At 46.6% G+C, this 14,540-nt stretch overlaps 1 protein-coding gene and 1 long non-coding RNA gene across 2 annotated transcripts in view; one reads left to right on the forward strand and one right to left on the reverse strand.

The window, feature by feature from the left end:
- The window catches only part of LOC126507192 (serine protease inhibitor A3N-like), a 93,776-nt gene that overhangs the window by 77,850 nt on the left and 1,386 nt on the right, over positions 1-14,540 (forward strand). Inside the window, exons 1-3 of the mRNA XM_050151414.1 lie at positions 7,950-8,557; positions 10,399-10,672; positions 11,654-11,804. Coding sequence (XP_050007371.1) covers positions 7,951-8,557; positions 10,399-10,672; positions 11,654-11,804 — 1,032 coding nt within the window. The 5' untranslated portion in view covers position 7,950. Of the gene's footprint in view, positions 8,558-10,398; positions 10,673-11,653; positions 11,805-14,540 lie in introns of the transcript that reaches the window.
- LOC126507201 (uncharacterized) overlaps positions 433-14,540 on the reverse strand; it is a 39,624-nt gene continuing 25,516 nt past the window's right edge. The window contains exons 2-3 of the long non-coding RNA XR_007593454.1: positions 1,039-1,169; positions 433-479 (exon numbers count right to left, since the gene is read on the reverse strand). This is a non-coding gene — a long non-coding RNA (uncharacterized lncRNA). The remainder of the gene's footprint in view (positions 480-1,038; positions 1,170-14,540) is intronic.

Raw genomic sequence — 14,540 nt, forward strand, 5'->3', positions numbered from 1 at the left:
TATGGATGCTTCCCAGAGAGCACCCAAATGAGTCTAAGGATCATGTGACCTCGGTACTGAGGTCAGAGGAGGATGAGAAGGTGGTCAGATGACCAGAAAAATGCTTTTGGCAGGGCACACAGCATGGGAGGTATTTCTCAGAATAATTGGCTGTTTAGGAAAGAAAAAAAATCACCAGATGACAAAGAGCTTGTCCCTCAGAGAATCCTCAAATGATTCAGAATAAAGGGAGCTCTCGAGGGGTGAATACCTGCTCCTGTCCTGGGATCCTCAAACCGTTATGGACAAATGTGGGGACCGACACTGAGGGCAGCTGCAGGGATCAGGAGTCCACATCTGGAGAGGAAATTGGGTGATTTCAGCTCAAGGATGAGATGGTTTCGTGCCTAGATGGAGTATAAGACGAGACCAAGGTTCATTTGAATTAGGGTGCTGAGTGTCCACTGAGCTTCCATCAGCCCTGTAAGACTGCTAGAGGCCTGCACAGAGAGAGAAAAATTTGTATGTTCAATTTGAGACATGCTTGAGTCTCAAGGCCCCAGAGACACACACTGAGCAGGAGGACATGTGATTGCAGACAATTACAGCCTGAGGGTCTCACACAAGACTCCCTTCCACATTGAGCACTGAGACATCACCCATGGGGGCCATCAAGCGAGAAAGAGGAGACCCATGGATTGGAAGCAGCTGTGTCCCAACAATTTCACTATGTCCAATCAAGTCCCTGAAGTCATGACCTCATGCACTCCATGAGCACTGCCATGCTTCAGCTGCTTTCCGTCATCCCTCCTAGTTCAGACCAGCAATCTAAGGCGCCTGGTGCTGAAGACATCTCATGCTGCTGGGAGCTGAGTCTGAACACTAAGTGTCATTATTAGTATTCACTATAGGAACGAATGCTACAAGACAAATCTCTACCTAAAGGGAATTTATTGGAAATATTTAAAAGCACAGGTCCAATTAGTCCAAATAGCTGTCTCCCAATGGAAGAGTCAGGAATCAAGTAGTTGTGTTTATTCTCAAGCTTAGAAGTCTCACCTGGTCTTCAGTATGTGCTGGAATCTTGAAGAAGTAGCTCTGATACCAATGATGGAGTGGACTTGCCAGTGAGAGCGAGAGAAAGCAGGCAAAGAAAGCAGGTATCCCTCCATGTCCTTTATATAGGCTGCCTGCAGAAAGTGTGTCCCAGATTAAAGGTGAATCTTCCAACCCCAAAAGATCCACATCAAAAGTGTCTCTTGCCACTCTAAATAATTTAATTAAGAAAAATTTCCTCAAAGTTGTACCCAGCTGCTTGGGTTTCAGTTAATTCCAAATGGAGTAAAGTTAACTTTAATCCATAAACCCATCACAAGTTCACCCCTTTGCAACTTAAAATGCTATCATATCTCCATAAATTATGTTTAATTTCTGCTATGGTAATACTATAAGCAGGTCTGAGCTATGTCTCAGAAAGTTTAACTGTTACACGGATAATTGCAGATGCATTATATATTTAACCAGGTCACAATTAAATGAATCATAACTCTCCTTCGTTCACACAGATCCATTACTAACATTATAATAGGAGACCATGTTTCTTGAGAAGCATTTTTTTAGTATCTAAAACTTTAATATTATGTCCACTGATATTCTTTTAATTGATGTTACACTATATGATGAATAAATTGAGGAACAAAAACACAAACATCTGTACAAACACATTCTCTATCAGAAAAGATCAGAAACCCTCGTGCCAATAAGAACCATCATTTCTGCATCCACAGTTGCTGGCATCTGTTACTGTCGTCCTACTGGGAACCCTGTGCACTAAGCGAACAAATCACCAGGTCTGCACTCTTTCCTGCAGACATGACCAAGGCCTTCTGCCCTTTGTCATTCTGCCTGATTGGTTTCTTGAAGTTTCCCATCGTTAATCTCAAGATGTGGTAACACAAAGAGATGTCCTAAAAGATCACATGATCTCCAGACATAATCTTTCTCCCCTCAGTTGTGGATATATAATCAAATTCTGTTTGTTAATCAGGAACAATTGCTCCACCCAACACAGAAACTGTTGGATAAAAGCCATCAGAAACCCAAACAGCCAGGGCAAGTCTGAGCTTTCAATTCAGTGGAATGTTTTGCTTCCTGGCAGGAGTAACCCAATCTCTAGAACTAGTTTCTAGGCCAACAGGAAGTATGATAAGGGATAATAATCAGATATCTTCATAGTATGTCATAGCATGAGAATGAGTGGAAACATGACCCTTTTCACCTCTTAACTTGGACTTGTGGATCCTGGCTACAGGAGAAACCATGCTATGTATTGGACAATGGTTCAAAGCATACACCACCTTCTGGAAACCCTGCCTAGCCCTCCAGAATGCTGCCAAGTAATTGGCAAAGTAACTGTGTTTTCAGAAAGCCATTACATCTTTCTATCAGGACAGCTGCTTCAGAATGGTAGGGAGCATGTTGATGCCAGTGAATTACTTGATCCGGGGCACCATGTTGCAATTTTCTGTGTGTAATGTGAGTTCTTAGGCTAGACACAATACTGTGTGAAATGACCATGGATGATACATTAGTTGAGTTAATGGATGATGGTTTGTGCAGAAGCAATGCATCAGTAAAAGCAAATTCAAAACCAGAATAATTATCTACTCCAATAAGGAAAAGGCTTGTCCTTTTCACAGAGAAAGAGACACAATATATCCACACTGCCTCTAGATTGTTGTCTAGATGTCCCGGAGAATACTGCCCTACCTGGAGCTCAGTGTTGGTCTCTGCTGCTGGCAAATCTGGCACTCAGTAGCAGACATTACAAGGATAGTCTTGCCGACTGGCAGTCCATGCTGTCAAACCTATGTGTAACTACATCTCTGACACTGGGATCACTTTGTTCATGGCCCCTGAGCTGGCATGTTACCTGGACAAACAAATTAGTGTTATATGCAAGAAGGAACCCTTTACTGCAAACATGCTTCCATAAGATCTGGCTGGAAGGCTTTTTCTTAATTAGCTATTGATGGGAGAGGGCTCAGACCATTGTGGACGATTCCATCTTTGGGATGGAGTTTCTATACCAAAGCAAACCGAGGATGGTAGAAGTAAGTTAGAAAGCAGCAACACTAAAAGGCCTCTGCATTAGCTCCTGGATTCAGGATCTTTTGCTATTTCAGTTCCTGTCTTAACTTCCTTCCATGATGGACAGCAATGTGGAAATAAAGCCAAATAAACCATTTTCTGCCGAAATTGCGTCTTGATCATTGTGTTTCATGCCAGCAACAGAAAACCTGAAGTAAGACAAGATGGTACCAGTGTAGTGGGTATTGCTGTGACAGACCTACTATGTTTTAGGAAGGATTGTGGAAAGATTTTGGAACTTTGTGCTAGAAAGTCAACTGAGTGTTGGGAGTTCAGTGGGATGTTCTGTGGGAGCTTGGAAGATAGGAATCTTGAAAGCAGTGCTGAGGATATAGGCCTGGCTTGTGATGCTCCAGAAGGAAGTTTAAAGACACTATCAGGATCCACACAGGGACTAGTCTAGGTTTTGATTAGTCTTGGGAGAAGCCATGACTTTTATAATACGTTGAGTATGGCATGAGGCAGAAAGAGAGAGAGAGAGAGGGACAAGAATGGAGGGGAACAAAGCATGAACATAAGGTATCTCAAAGGACTTGCCTGTGAAATGGCAGGATTTGTAAAGGTCAATATGAATTTGATATTAAATTTGTCATCTAATGGCCATTGAGAGCATCTGTCAGTTTTATAGTGCTGCCAAGCCATATTGCAATAAAAATAAGGTGGTGGGGCTTAACCAGATCTGTAAGTCTGCGGTGGGAAAGAGGTTTAAGGATGGAAGAAATATGACTATAGTTTGTGTCAAGTTGGTATGAAGGCAGCCAGCACAGTGGAGGAGATAAACAGCTGGAAAGGCCAACTCTAAAATTTCATATTGAATATTTTGGGGAAGAGCCAGCAGAAGGAAGTGATCTACACCGAGGGGGTGTCCAAATCAACACTTCAGTTCAGTTGAAGTGGATAGGTCCCCTTGGATGAGGCCCAGTTTATTCTCCTTGGCTTCTGCATCAAACGTAAGAGAGGAAAGGATAAATTCATCAAAGCAGACAACTCCATGAGAAAAAGAAAAATTTAGTGAAAACGAACCTGCCAAAGCTATGTTTCTCTTGAGATCGGGGGCAGAGAGAAGCAGAAGAGCAGAAAAGGAAAGAAATTTTATGTGGCAGCGGTTAGGGAAGTTTGAGCTGATTCAGCCTGACTGGATTGAAGGTGCGTTGGATGCATTTGCTGAGGTGGATGACATTTGTGGGAAGGTTAGGGTGGCTCCTGGTAAACAGAAATGCACCATGGGTGATCAGGTTCTCTGATACACAAAGCCCTGCCTTGAGGTTTCTGTTGACTCAACCAAAATTCTTCCTGCTAGGACCAGCACCTTCATTCTGCAGACAGCAGCTTTGGACCTAACTCCTCTCTTCTAAGTGTCTAGTCCCAATGATGATGAAAAAAAAAAAAAAAACACAGCTCTCATCCTAAAGGGACTGAGAGATACTTTCTTCTGGAGCCACTTAGAGTGAAAAATGTCCTGAGAACAGTGATTTTGGTTACCCAAATTCCATTCTTCAATATTGAAGTAATTTTACAAACACTTTATAGCTTAACCACACAAAGACAACTTTGAGATGCAGGGGTGGGAACCTCAGAGAGGCAGGTGCATCAAGGAGGGGCAGCTTCTCTATGAAGTGAAGTTGCTTTCTGCTGGCATCTTCGCTATTGGATTGAAGCTCTTTGTCTGTTAGTAATAGAAGTCTATTGTCACTGAGTTGACTTCTGACACAAAGGGAGGCAAACTTGTCTGTTCCGGAGAGGCAGCACTTACCCATGAGAAGGTAATTAGCCTCTGGTCCTGCAATGTTCCCATCTCTCTCCAGTACTGGAATTGAGATCAGTCTTCCAGGCTCTGCAGACACAGAATCCTGTCAGGGGTTTCCCTTCAGTGCCAGACAAGGCAGCTTCCCTTCAGAAGTCTGAGGCCAAAGAGGGCAGAGTGAGTGTCTATTTAGATTATGCCCATTGCTACCAGACAGGACGGTTACACAGATGGAGGTGGAGTCTTGTTAGCATTGAGACCTCTGTTTATTGATGTATGAGTTTTTATTAAGAAATCACAGAGCATGGAAATAGATTTCTATTCTTTTTGAAGTTACTTAAGAAGTCTGCAATAAAAGTTAGTTGCAGCCCTATCTGGTGAAAAGTAGGGCTTGTGCCCTGCCTTGTTAACTCTGACTTTTCCCCAGTTCCACACAGACTATGAAACAATTAGAGAAATAGAAAGCTGAAAGCAACACACTTGGCTTGTGGTCAGGAAGTGTTTCTGCTAGGGAGAGCTTCTCAATGCGCAATACCAGAAATCATCCCATCAGTCCATTCCAGACTGAGCACAGAGTGGAACTTGTCTGGGTCAGCACTTCCTAAGAAGAGGGAGGAGACTCTGGTGGGCATAAATAGACATCAGTCTGCAGTGGGAAGAACAACACAGCAGGCAGGCAGCACCCAGATCATCAGGACCAAGCTGTCGCAAACTCAGGTAGCTTCCTTCAGCTCTGCAGGTAATTCCCATAATTCTTTCTCTCTGAGAACAGAGGAGGAGCCTTTGCAGGACTGTGTGGTACTGGGGATGTCCTGGATCTTGGGTTGGTGGAGTAAGGAGTTGATCCTTTGTTACTGGACTAGAATCAGGGAACATTTCTGGGGTGCATAAAAATCTTTTCTTCAGTCTGGGTCTCCCTCTCAATGGAAGATGGAAGAGGAACCATTCTGCTTCTGGAGAGTGAATGGAGCCTGCTCCTTCCCACCCTCCACAGGGAGGAAGTTTTGAGACCTTGACTACCCCAGGTGCTGCTGTGGGAAGCAGAGGCAGACAGAAAATTCACATCGGCCCCATGAGGGAGGTGTGAGTGTGATGAAGGCATAAATCACAAACAATCCCACACCAGTTTAGAATTTTGATTAATAGGATGGTATTTATTTAAAGGGGAAAAAACTTACAGATCACCGTCCCAGACAACAGCCAGCCCTCTGTGCAGTCAGGAAGAAGTCTAGTCGCTGGAAAGGGAGCCTGAAGCAAAAGAGAGCAAGGAGGGAAGTGGCCGCTTTTTTAAAGAGAGAGACCACGCCCCAATGGGCTGGTATCTCAGCAGCTATTGGCTGGAAGAGCGGAAGGACCTCCCGCAACAGAGGAGGAATCACTGACATGCTTGTAGTAGACAGTAAAAGTCTTGGGATCAGAAATATCACTTTCTGAGCAGATCCCATGGCCAAGAAAAAGGGCTCCACCGTCTCCTAATAAGGAAAAGACTACAGCTCATCCACTGAGCCAAGTCTATTACAAACAAACTAACCTCTTTGCTGTGGAAATAATTTTGATAAAAATATTACTGAATGCTTTTCCTGAGATATGGACGCATTCATCTGACAGTAAACACAGGGTAGAGGGAGTTAAAGTCCCTGGCCCCTCTGTAGTCATGTGACAGGCCTGGGAACATGTGCCTCAGCACCAACACCTTCCTCTCCTGATCACTCTGTTCTCTTCCTATATATTTCTACTCTTCTCTTCCCCAATCTTCCCCTGTCCCCCCATCTGAACCCCATCCCTCCCCCTCCTATCCTCCTGCATCCTCTCCTTTCCACTGTCTCGCTCCTTCCTCTTTTCCCCCTGTGTCCTCTCTCCTCTATTCTTCTCCTCCCCTTCTCATCCTCTACCATCTACTGTCTCCTCTGATGTCCTCAGCAACCTAGACAGGGGCTAAAGGTGTGTGACAGTGATTACCATTATCATAAACCTTCAACTGTAGTTTTTTGTTTTTGTTTTTCAGGACAGGGTTTCTTTGTGGTTTTAGATCCTGTCCCAGAACTAGCTCTTATAGCCCAGGCTGGCCTTGAACTCACAGAAATCTGCTTGCCTCTGCAAACCTAGTTCTTGGATTAAGGGCATGTGACACCATTGCCTGGCTTCAACTGTAGGTTTTATGATGCTTGTGTCCACACTACAGTGATGTATGGAGGCGATGGTTATCTGGACATTCCCTAGAAATACCCACAGTGACCATAAAAAGCCATAAACTTTTACTAATATTCTAACCTGGGTCACTCAACAAGTTACCCAGAAAGATCCACGGATTTCTTGCCACAAGACCCCACCCTGAAATTCAAAATGAAATCTGGTCCAGGTAGCAGAGACTCATTCAAACATCATCCAAGTTTCGTCCCATCAGGAAGCCCTCCAAGGTGAGATAGAAACCACCATGTGGAATACTGGCAGAGCTGAAGATCTTCCTCATTCTCATCCTTCTGATGCCAGTTCTCAGGGGGCCAAGGCTCTGTTCCTGCACCAGACAAATCCGGTGCTGCCCTCCATTAACTCCCACACTCCCAGGGGCTTGCACTAAGTTAAACCCAGGGCTGTGAGATTTCTTATACATATCCATTAGAGTTTGGGGTACACTCTGTCTAAGATTTCTTTTTGAGTCCTAACTAGAGGTGGTGATGAGGTAGGGGGCCCAAGTGAAAAGGAAGAGGTCCCCTGCTTTCTAATGAGCCCTTAAGCCAAGCCAGAAGAGAAGAGATGACATTCAAATTACAAAAGCCTTGAGCCCGTCCCTAGGTCTTCTATTGCTTACACTATGACCCCGATCAATCCCTTCATCTCTCTAGGTCTTGATTCTCCATTAGGAAAACTGGTTACAGCAACAGCACTTCATCCTGTAGTGAAAAGGAACAGAAGGTGTGGCCCTGCCATCTGAGGGGCCAGGGCACCTCCCATGATCAGTCACAAAGGCAACAAAAGGACACAGTGCAGGCCAGGTGGGAGGACTAGGAGGTGGTCAGGGAATCACGTGGCCATCCCAGATAAAAGGATCTTTTCTTTTCAACCAGGATACTAGAGTAATGGCTGGGATCTCAACTGATGTCCTCTCCAGACCAGATGGCATTTTGGGAAGGGATGCTACAGGCCAGGAAATCCAAAACAACAGAACACCAGTAGTCAATCTATCAGTGACATCCAGCAACAGTGACTTCACCTTCAGCCTCTACAAGGAGCTGGCCTTAAAGAACCCAGATAAAAACATTGTCTTCTCCCCACTCAGCATCTCAGCTGCCTTGGCCGTCCTGTCCCTGGGAGCAAGCAACAACACTCTGCAAGATATTCTAGAAGGTCTCAAGTTCAATCTCACTGAGACCCCTGAGGCAGACATCCACCGGGGATTTGGGCAGCTCCTCCTCATGCTCAGTCAGCCAGGGGACCAGGTGCAGATCAGCACAGGCAGCGCCATGTTTGTTGAAGAGTGCCTGCAGATCCTGGCAGAGTTCAAGGAGAAGGCAAGGGTGCTGTACCAGGCTGAGACCTCAAGTGCCGACTTCCAGCAGCCTCATGAGGCCAAAACTCTCATCAATGACTATGTGAACAAACAGACCCAGGGGAAGATCAAGGAACTGATCTCAGGCCTGGATGAGGATAGAGTAATGGTGCTGGTGAACTACATCTACTTTAAAGGTGAGGATGGGCACTGTTTCATGGGTGGTTGGAGATGGTGTTGGTTGGGTACCCTGTGTCCATACACTGAGCACTGGAAAATAGGGGTTCATGGCCTAGAAGACATGGGTGCCTTACTTCTTTTTACTAACTGGCCTTACTTCCCTTCTGGGGTATTCTGGATAATGGTTGCAGTTCCTTGTACTTACTCCACAGAAGCCCCGAGCTCTCAGTGACTCATTTTGGCTCTGACATAAACTGATTGACTAGGAGATTGCATAGCTCGGATATCCAGTTCGACCTGAGTGGGGAGAAGCCACAGCATCTCCCTGCAAAGACAGGGTCCCTCATTCTGTCTGCTCCAGCATTTCTAATATACTTCTTAGAAGGTTCCTTCCCTGTGGGATATGCCAGGAAAATAGCATTGCCACAGGTGGTGAAAAGCCCTTCATGCATCCCTATGCAGGACCTCTCCCCTGAACCGTTCTGCATTAAGCTTGACCTCAGCATGGGAAGGCAGGGAGTGGGGCAAATTCATTAGTGAGAAGAAAACACAGCCATGCAGTGTTCTATGTGTGGTGTATGGCTGCTCTGCCGAGTTTTTTTGTTTTGTTTTGTTTTGGTTTTTGGTTTTTGGGGTTTTTTTGTTTTGTTTTGTTTTGTTTTTGTAGGACAACTAACATGGCAGCCTGGGAGGCCACAGAGTCCAAGACTCTCCTGAGCCATGGATCTGGGGTTATGGAGCTATTGTTTTGGGAGACTGGGCTGGGACTGCCTTGGGTAAGGGTTTGGGATGGACATCCAGAGTCCACACCCACAAACCCAGCCCGGTAGAGAGCAGAGACCGAGGTGACAGCCCACAGAACAGTGACTGATGAAATTCATGATCGACTAGATCTTGGGTGGATTTGAGGCTGGACCTGTAAATGTACTAGTCCAGGGCAGAGGAGGACAGGTTCTGAGACTACATACAGAAAACTAATTGGCCATAATAGAAGAGGGAGGAGGACAAGGAGGACAGGATGGCCCCAGAGCAGAGGAATGGCCTGAAGGATGGGTGTGGCTCCCTCTGCTGGCCCAGAACCCAAATTCCAAGTCTTCTTGGCTAGGAGGAGGTGGTGTTGTATGTTTATACTGCTGGATCCTGAGCCGAAGAAACTGTACATGCATCAGTCCCCTAGGGTGTGTTGCAGATGATCACATATGCTTGGCATGTGGGGCAAGTCTGGACAAGATATCTGACTTCATGGAGGGGAACATGGCCCACGCATGAGATGAGAACTCAATATCTGTGTCTTAGCCACCGACTATGGGGTCCTGGGAATTGGACCTTAGAGAACAAAGGTCTGTAGAGGTTCAGTCTAAGCCCACACTTGGCTCTGGACTCTACGTCCCCTTAGGTGGTTCACGCTGAAGGGCACTATGGACAGATCACAGTGTGGGAGGATTCAGTCTCTTCCGTCTTCTCTGAAAACATGTCCCACAAGTAACTGCCTTCTAGACAGGGTCTTCATAAAGAAGAGGGATCCCCAACTCTCCCCAGGTCCTAGTCTCCCCCTTTCACTCTCCTTTCTCTCTTACAAGCACATCCTCAGATCCCAGATTGTTTCACAAGCACGTCTAGGAGCCAGGCTTTGGTTTTGAGTTCCCTTTCCAAACCAAGCCTGTGGATCCTTTTCATTCATAGATCTGCATCTTCCAAGGTCTTGTGTTTCAACATAGATAATGAAACCACTATGGGACAGTACATGCTGTGTGTTGAAGATGTAATGATTGTTCTCATGACTCAGAAGCTTGGCAGAAATGGGGTGTAGTTGGGGTCTCCCCTGCTGTTACATTCTAATGGCCTGCTCCACATTTAGGGAAATGGAAGTTTCCCTTTAATCCTCATGACACATTCGAATCTGAATTTCACTTGGATAAGGACAGATCTGTGAAGGTGCCAATGATGAAAATTGAGCGCCTGACCACACCCTACTTCCAGGATGAGGAGCTGTCCTGCACTGTGGTGGAGCTGAAGTACACAGGCAATGCCAGCGCCCTGTTCATCCTCCCTGACGAGGGCAGGATGCAGCAGGTGGAAGCCAGCCTGCAGCCAGAGACCCTGAGAAAGTGGAGGGACTCTCTGAGGCCCAGGTGAGTGCCTGCAGGACCCAGAGCTGGCCTGAGTCTGAAACCAACAATTGGTCTGGGGCTCAGTATCCCTATACCTCAAAACCTCACTAATACCTGCGTAATGATTGAATGGTTAACAGGGATGGGTAGAGTGCCGAATGGTGTAATGGCTGTGGTAATGGAATAGCAGGGGCAGGTGGAGAGCAGGTGAGTTTCCTCTGCAAACTGTGGAGTTGAGGCAAATTTTACTGTCATTTTAGTTGTTTTTAAGAGAGGGTCAGCTATAGCAGGAGCTAAAGATTCCTCTGTGTCTAACGGGCTGTACTTAGACAGATTCTTGCATGGGTGTGGGAAGGCAGAGGGAGTGAGGTGAGAGGAGATCAGCCCTGAGAATCAGCTCTGCCCTGTGCAGCCATCGCATCCCCTCATCACTCATTCATTCACCAGTGTGCAATGATGACCTGATGACATACTCTGTGCTGTGCTGTGATTTTAATCCCTGAGAGGATATCAGAGCCTCAAGAAGAAAATTTCTTATCCTATCAAGCTTATCTTGGAATTGAAGAGCAGAGAGTAGGTGGTTGAAAATACAATATATCATGACGTGACTACTTAAAAAGTGAGAGGCAGTGAGACCAAAAGGGGAGTTTCCAAGAATAAGCACAGCTGGATTCTGATGGAGAATGCAGTTTTAACTAGAAGATCATTAGATGAAGTCTGAGTCCACATGACAGGGGAAGGGCTGCATTTGTGGATCTGGGAAAAAAGCATTCTTGGTAAGAGAACAGCTGGTATCTAGCCACACTGACTGCCTACTGTAAACACGCTCAGACATTAATGGTTAATTAATGCCTCAGGAAAAACAAAATAAAGAATCTATGCATGGATGGAAGGAGGGCTGCACCCTGGTGAGAGGACTGTCTGTGGAGAGATGCCCTAGCAACAGGTAGGTTGGTGGGGCCAGAGATCAGGGGCTCTTATGTTTCTCTATGTCATTCTCAGGATGATCGACGAGCTCTATATGCCCAAGTTCTCCATCTCCACTGCCTACAGCCTGGAGAAAATCCTTCCACAGCTGGGCATCAGGGAAGTCTTCTCCACACAGGCTGATCTGTCTGGGATCGCAGGGTCCAAGGACCTGAGAGTCTCTCAGGTATACCAATAAATACTAAGTGGCTCTCCTAGGGTTTGAGAATATATATGGTGAAGATGAGGTGTGGGGGGAAGGAATGATGTGTGTATGAGAAACCCTGAGACTCCCTTATGCCTTGGAGAGGAGTTTAAAACCTATATACTCCCTCTGGATACCATGCAGCCCGTCCCTCCTCTACCCCATGAACGTAATCTGATTCAGGATCCCGGGGTGAAAAAGAGCCTGTGCTTTAGGTAAGACCACCATAGTAACCACCTGGTACTGCATTGCAGGTGCCACCCACAATCCACTGCAGGTGCCGCCCACAGTCTCAGCTTCTTCACTCCGAGCTGGCTCAGAACTTCCTGAATAGCACACAGAACAATAGCAGCACAGGAAAAAGAAAGGATGAGCAGCAGTTGAGATGAAAAACTTAAGAATAGGAGAGAAGACGCCTGAGGACCTCACAGTACATCCCCAGATGCACAGCCTGGCAATGCTTAGTGTTCTCTCCAGTGTCCACACAGAGACCCAGGCTCTGATCTGTATCAGCAGGGCATGGCAGTCTGGGAAAGAGAAGCCATGCCATGTGCATTGCAGCAGTTTGCCCCAATGAGGCTGGAGCAGTAGGGATGCTAAACCTGCACTGGCTGCCAACATCCTGGCTGTTCCTTGTGGGTCTCCTGAGAAGGTGCCTGTGGATTAAGGTGGGAATTACCTATACCCATCCTCCAGTTTATGGTGGGTTCAAGGGCAGCAGAGACCCTCAGAGACTGAGAAGACCCTGGGCGTGCCTCATCTCACACCCTGAGCAGAGACGTGGAAACCCCAGGGGTAGAGCTCATGGCAGTAACAGAAAAGATCACTAGTGTCTGAGGTCAGCAGTCGATGCTTGCTCCAGGAATCTTCTCTCCTGCCCTTCCTGGTCTCCAGTGAGTGATGTTTTTCTCCTACAGGTGGTCCACAAGGCTGTGCTGGATGTGGCTGAGACAGGCACAGAAGCCGCGGCTGCCACAGGATTCAAAATTATCCCACTCTGTAGAAAAATTATTTCTATGTCAGTGCATTTCAACAGGCCATTCCTGATGTTTGTCTCTGAAGCAAATACTCAAATGATCCTCTTTCTGGCCAAAATCTCCAACCCCAAGTGTGGCTAGAACTTTCCAAGGTGAGAGCCTTCTGCTCAGGTGCCCAGGAGGGAGCAGGGATGTGGGTGTGTACATCCTGGAAGCCATTCTCTAATTGGCTTTGTATACCTTGCTTGGACAGTGACTGTGACTAACCCCATGGCGCTGACATGCACAGGAGCCTTAGGCTTCAGTGTCCGTCTCGCAGTCCTCCTGGGAGCACCTGCTCATGATCTGAACCAGGAATCTGCTCACTGACCTGTATGTGCCTGTACCTAAGTGTGGGCACTGGCAGGCAGGTTCAGTCCGAGTACAATCTCCAGGCACATCTGCTTCCAGCTTCATGGCCTTGCTGGGATTATGCAAGCTCACAGGCCAATCCATGAGGATCAGGTCCAGGACTGAGGGGGAACCTGCTGTACTGAATCTCATTCCCGCATCAGGTACCACCTGGTGACAAGTTCTGCTTTGTGCTTCACTCCTCCAGTCTCCAGGCTCTGCAACCCAAAACCCCTTGCAGCAGATGCTGGCCATGCTCTTATCTGACCAATGTTGCAGGCTTCACTCTTGTTGAAAGGCACTTGGTCTGAAAGAGTCCTTTTCTGATAGCACCCCTACTTATGGTAGAGTGCCCACTTTCTTACTCTGCAGCTATCATCCTTATATGCCAGATTGATACCCCCGCATTCCTTATCCTAAATGCAGGCCTTGCAACAAAGGATCAATAAACGTATAACTGCACAGAAGGTCCCTGGTCAATAGTCACTCGGCTCCTGTTGGCAGGGTGTGGCCTCTAGTGAAAACACAGGGAAGTAGAGGTTTTCACTCACACTCTCTGACATGTGGGGCACCTGATACACATGCTATTATTATTACCTTTTATGGATAACAAAATTTAGGCCCAGAGAAGTTGATTCATTTCCTGTGACCGCACAGCTAGACAATATGACTGGCAGGATGTTCTTCAAGTTTTCTGAAGCCAGAGGAACAGCCTTCCCCAAGCCGGAGTTCTGTGCCCGAAGCTTCATTATGTTGGTGGCAGATGGATCATAAAACATGGCTCTGGATACTTCACAGACAGAATCCAAAAGAGCCTGTGAATCAGGTGACTTTTGTGCTGAGGTCAGAGGAGGATGGGCAGGTGGCCAGATGACCAGAAAGAATGCTTTGGGCAGAGCACTCAGCAGTGCAGGCATTTCTGAGAATCTCAGGAGGATGAGGGTCCTTGGTATGACAGAGCAGAAGGTGGTGGAGAGGAAGAAGCAATTACAGCAACAAGATATCAGAGAGCCTGCCTCTAAGAGGATTCTGAGATTACTCAGAGCCACAGAGAGCACTGGAGGGGTTAATCAATCTTTCCTGTCTTAGGAGAGTTAGTCGCTGTGGTTACAATGCAGAGGACTGAGTTGTGCAGAGCTGGGGATCGTCAATGAGGGCATTTTTAGGGAACAGCGGAGAAAGAGTTGATGACTCAGTAAAAGGGATGAGCTTGCTTGCTGTGTAGATGGAGGAGGAGAGGAGGTTGGGGCACCTGGTACTTACAGAGACTCCTCTGAGTCCAGGAAAATAGCCACAGCCTGAATGGAGAGGGAAGGATGAGAATTCATTTAGAGACTTGCTCGTGTCTTCA

The sequence above is a fragment of the Alexandromys fortis genome, unplaced genomic scaffold, assembly GCF_014885135.2.
Source record: "Alexandromys fortis isolate MF-2015 unplaced genomic scaffold, M_Fortis_MF-2015_v1.1 scaffold_63, whole genome shotgun sequence".
NCBI lineage: Eukaryota > Metazoa > Chordata > Mammalia > Rodentia > Cricetidae > Alexandromys > Alexandromys fortis.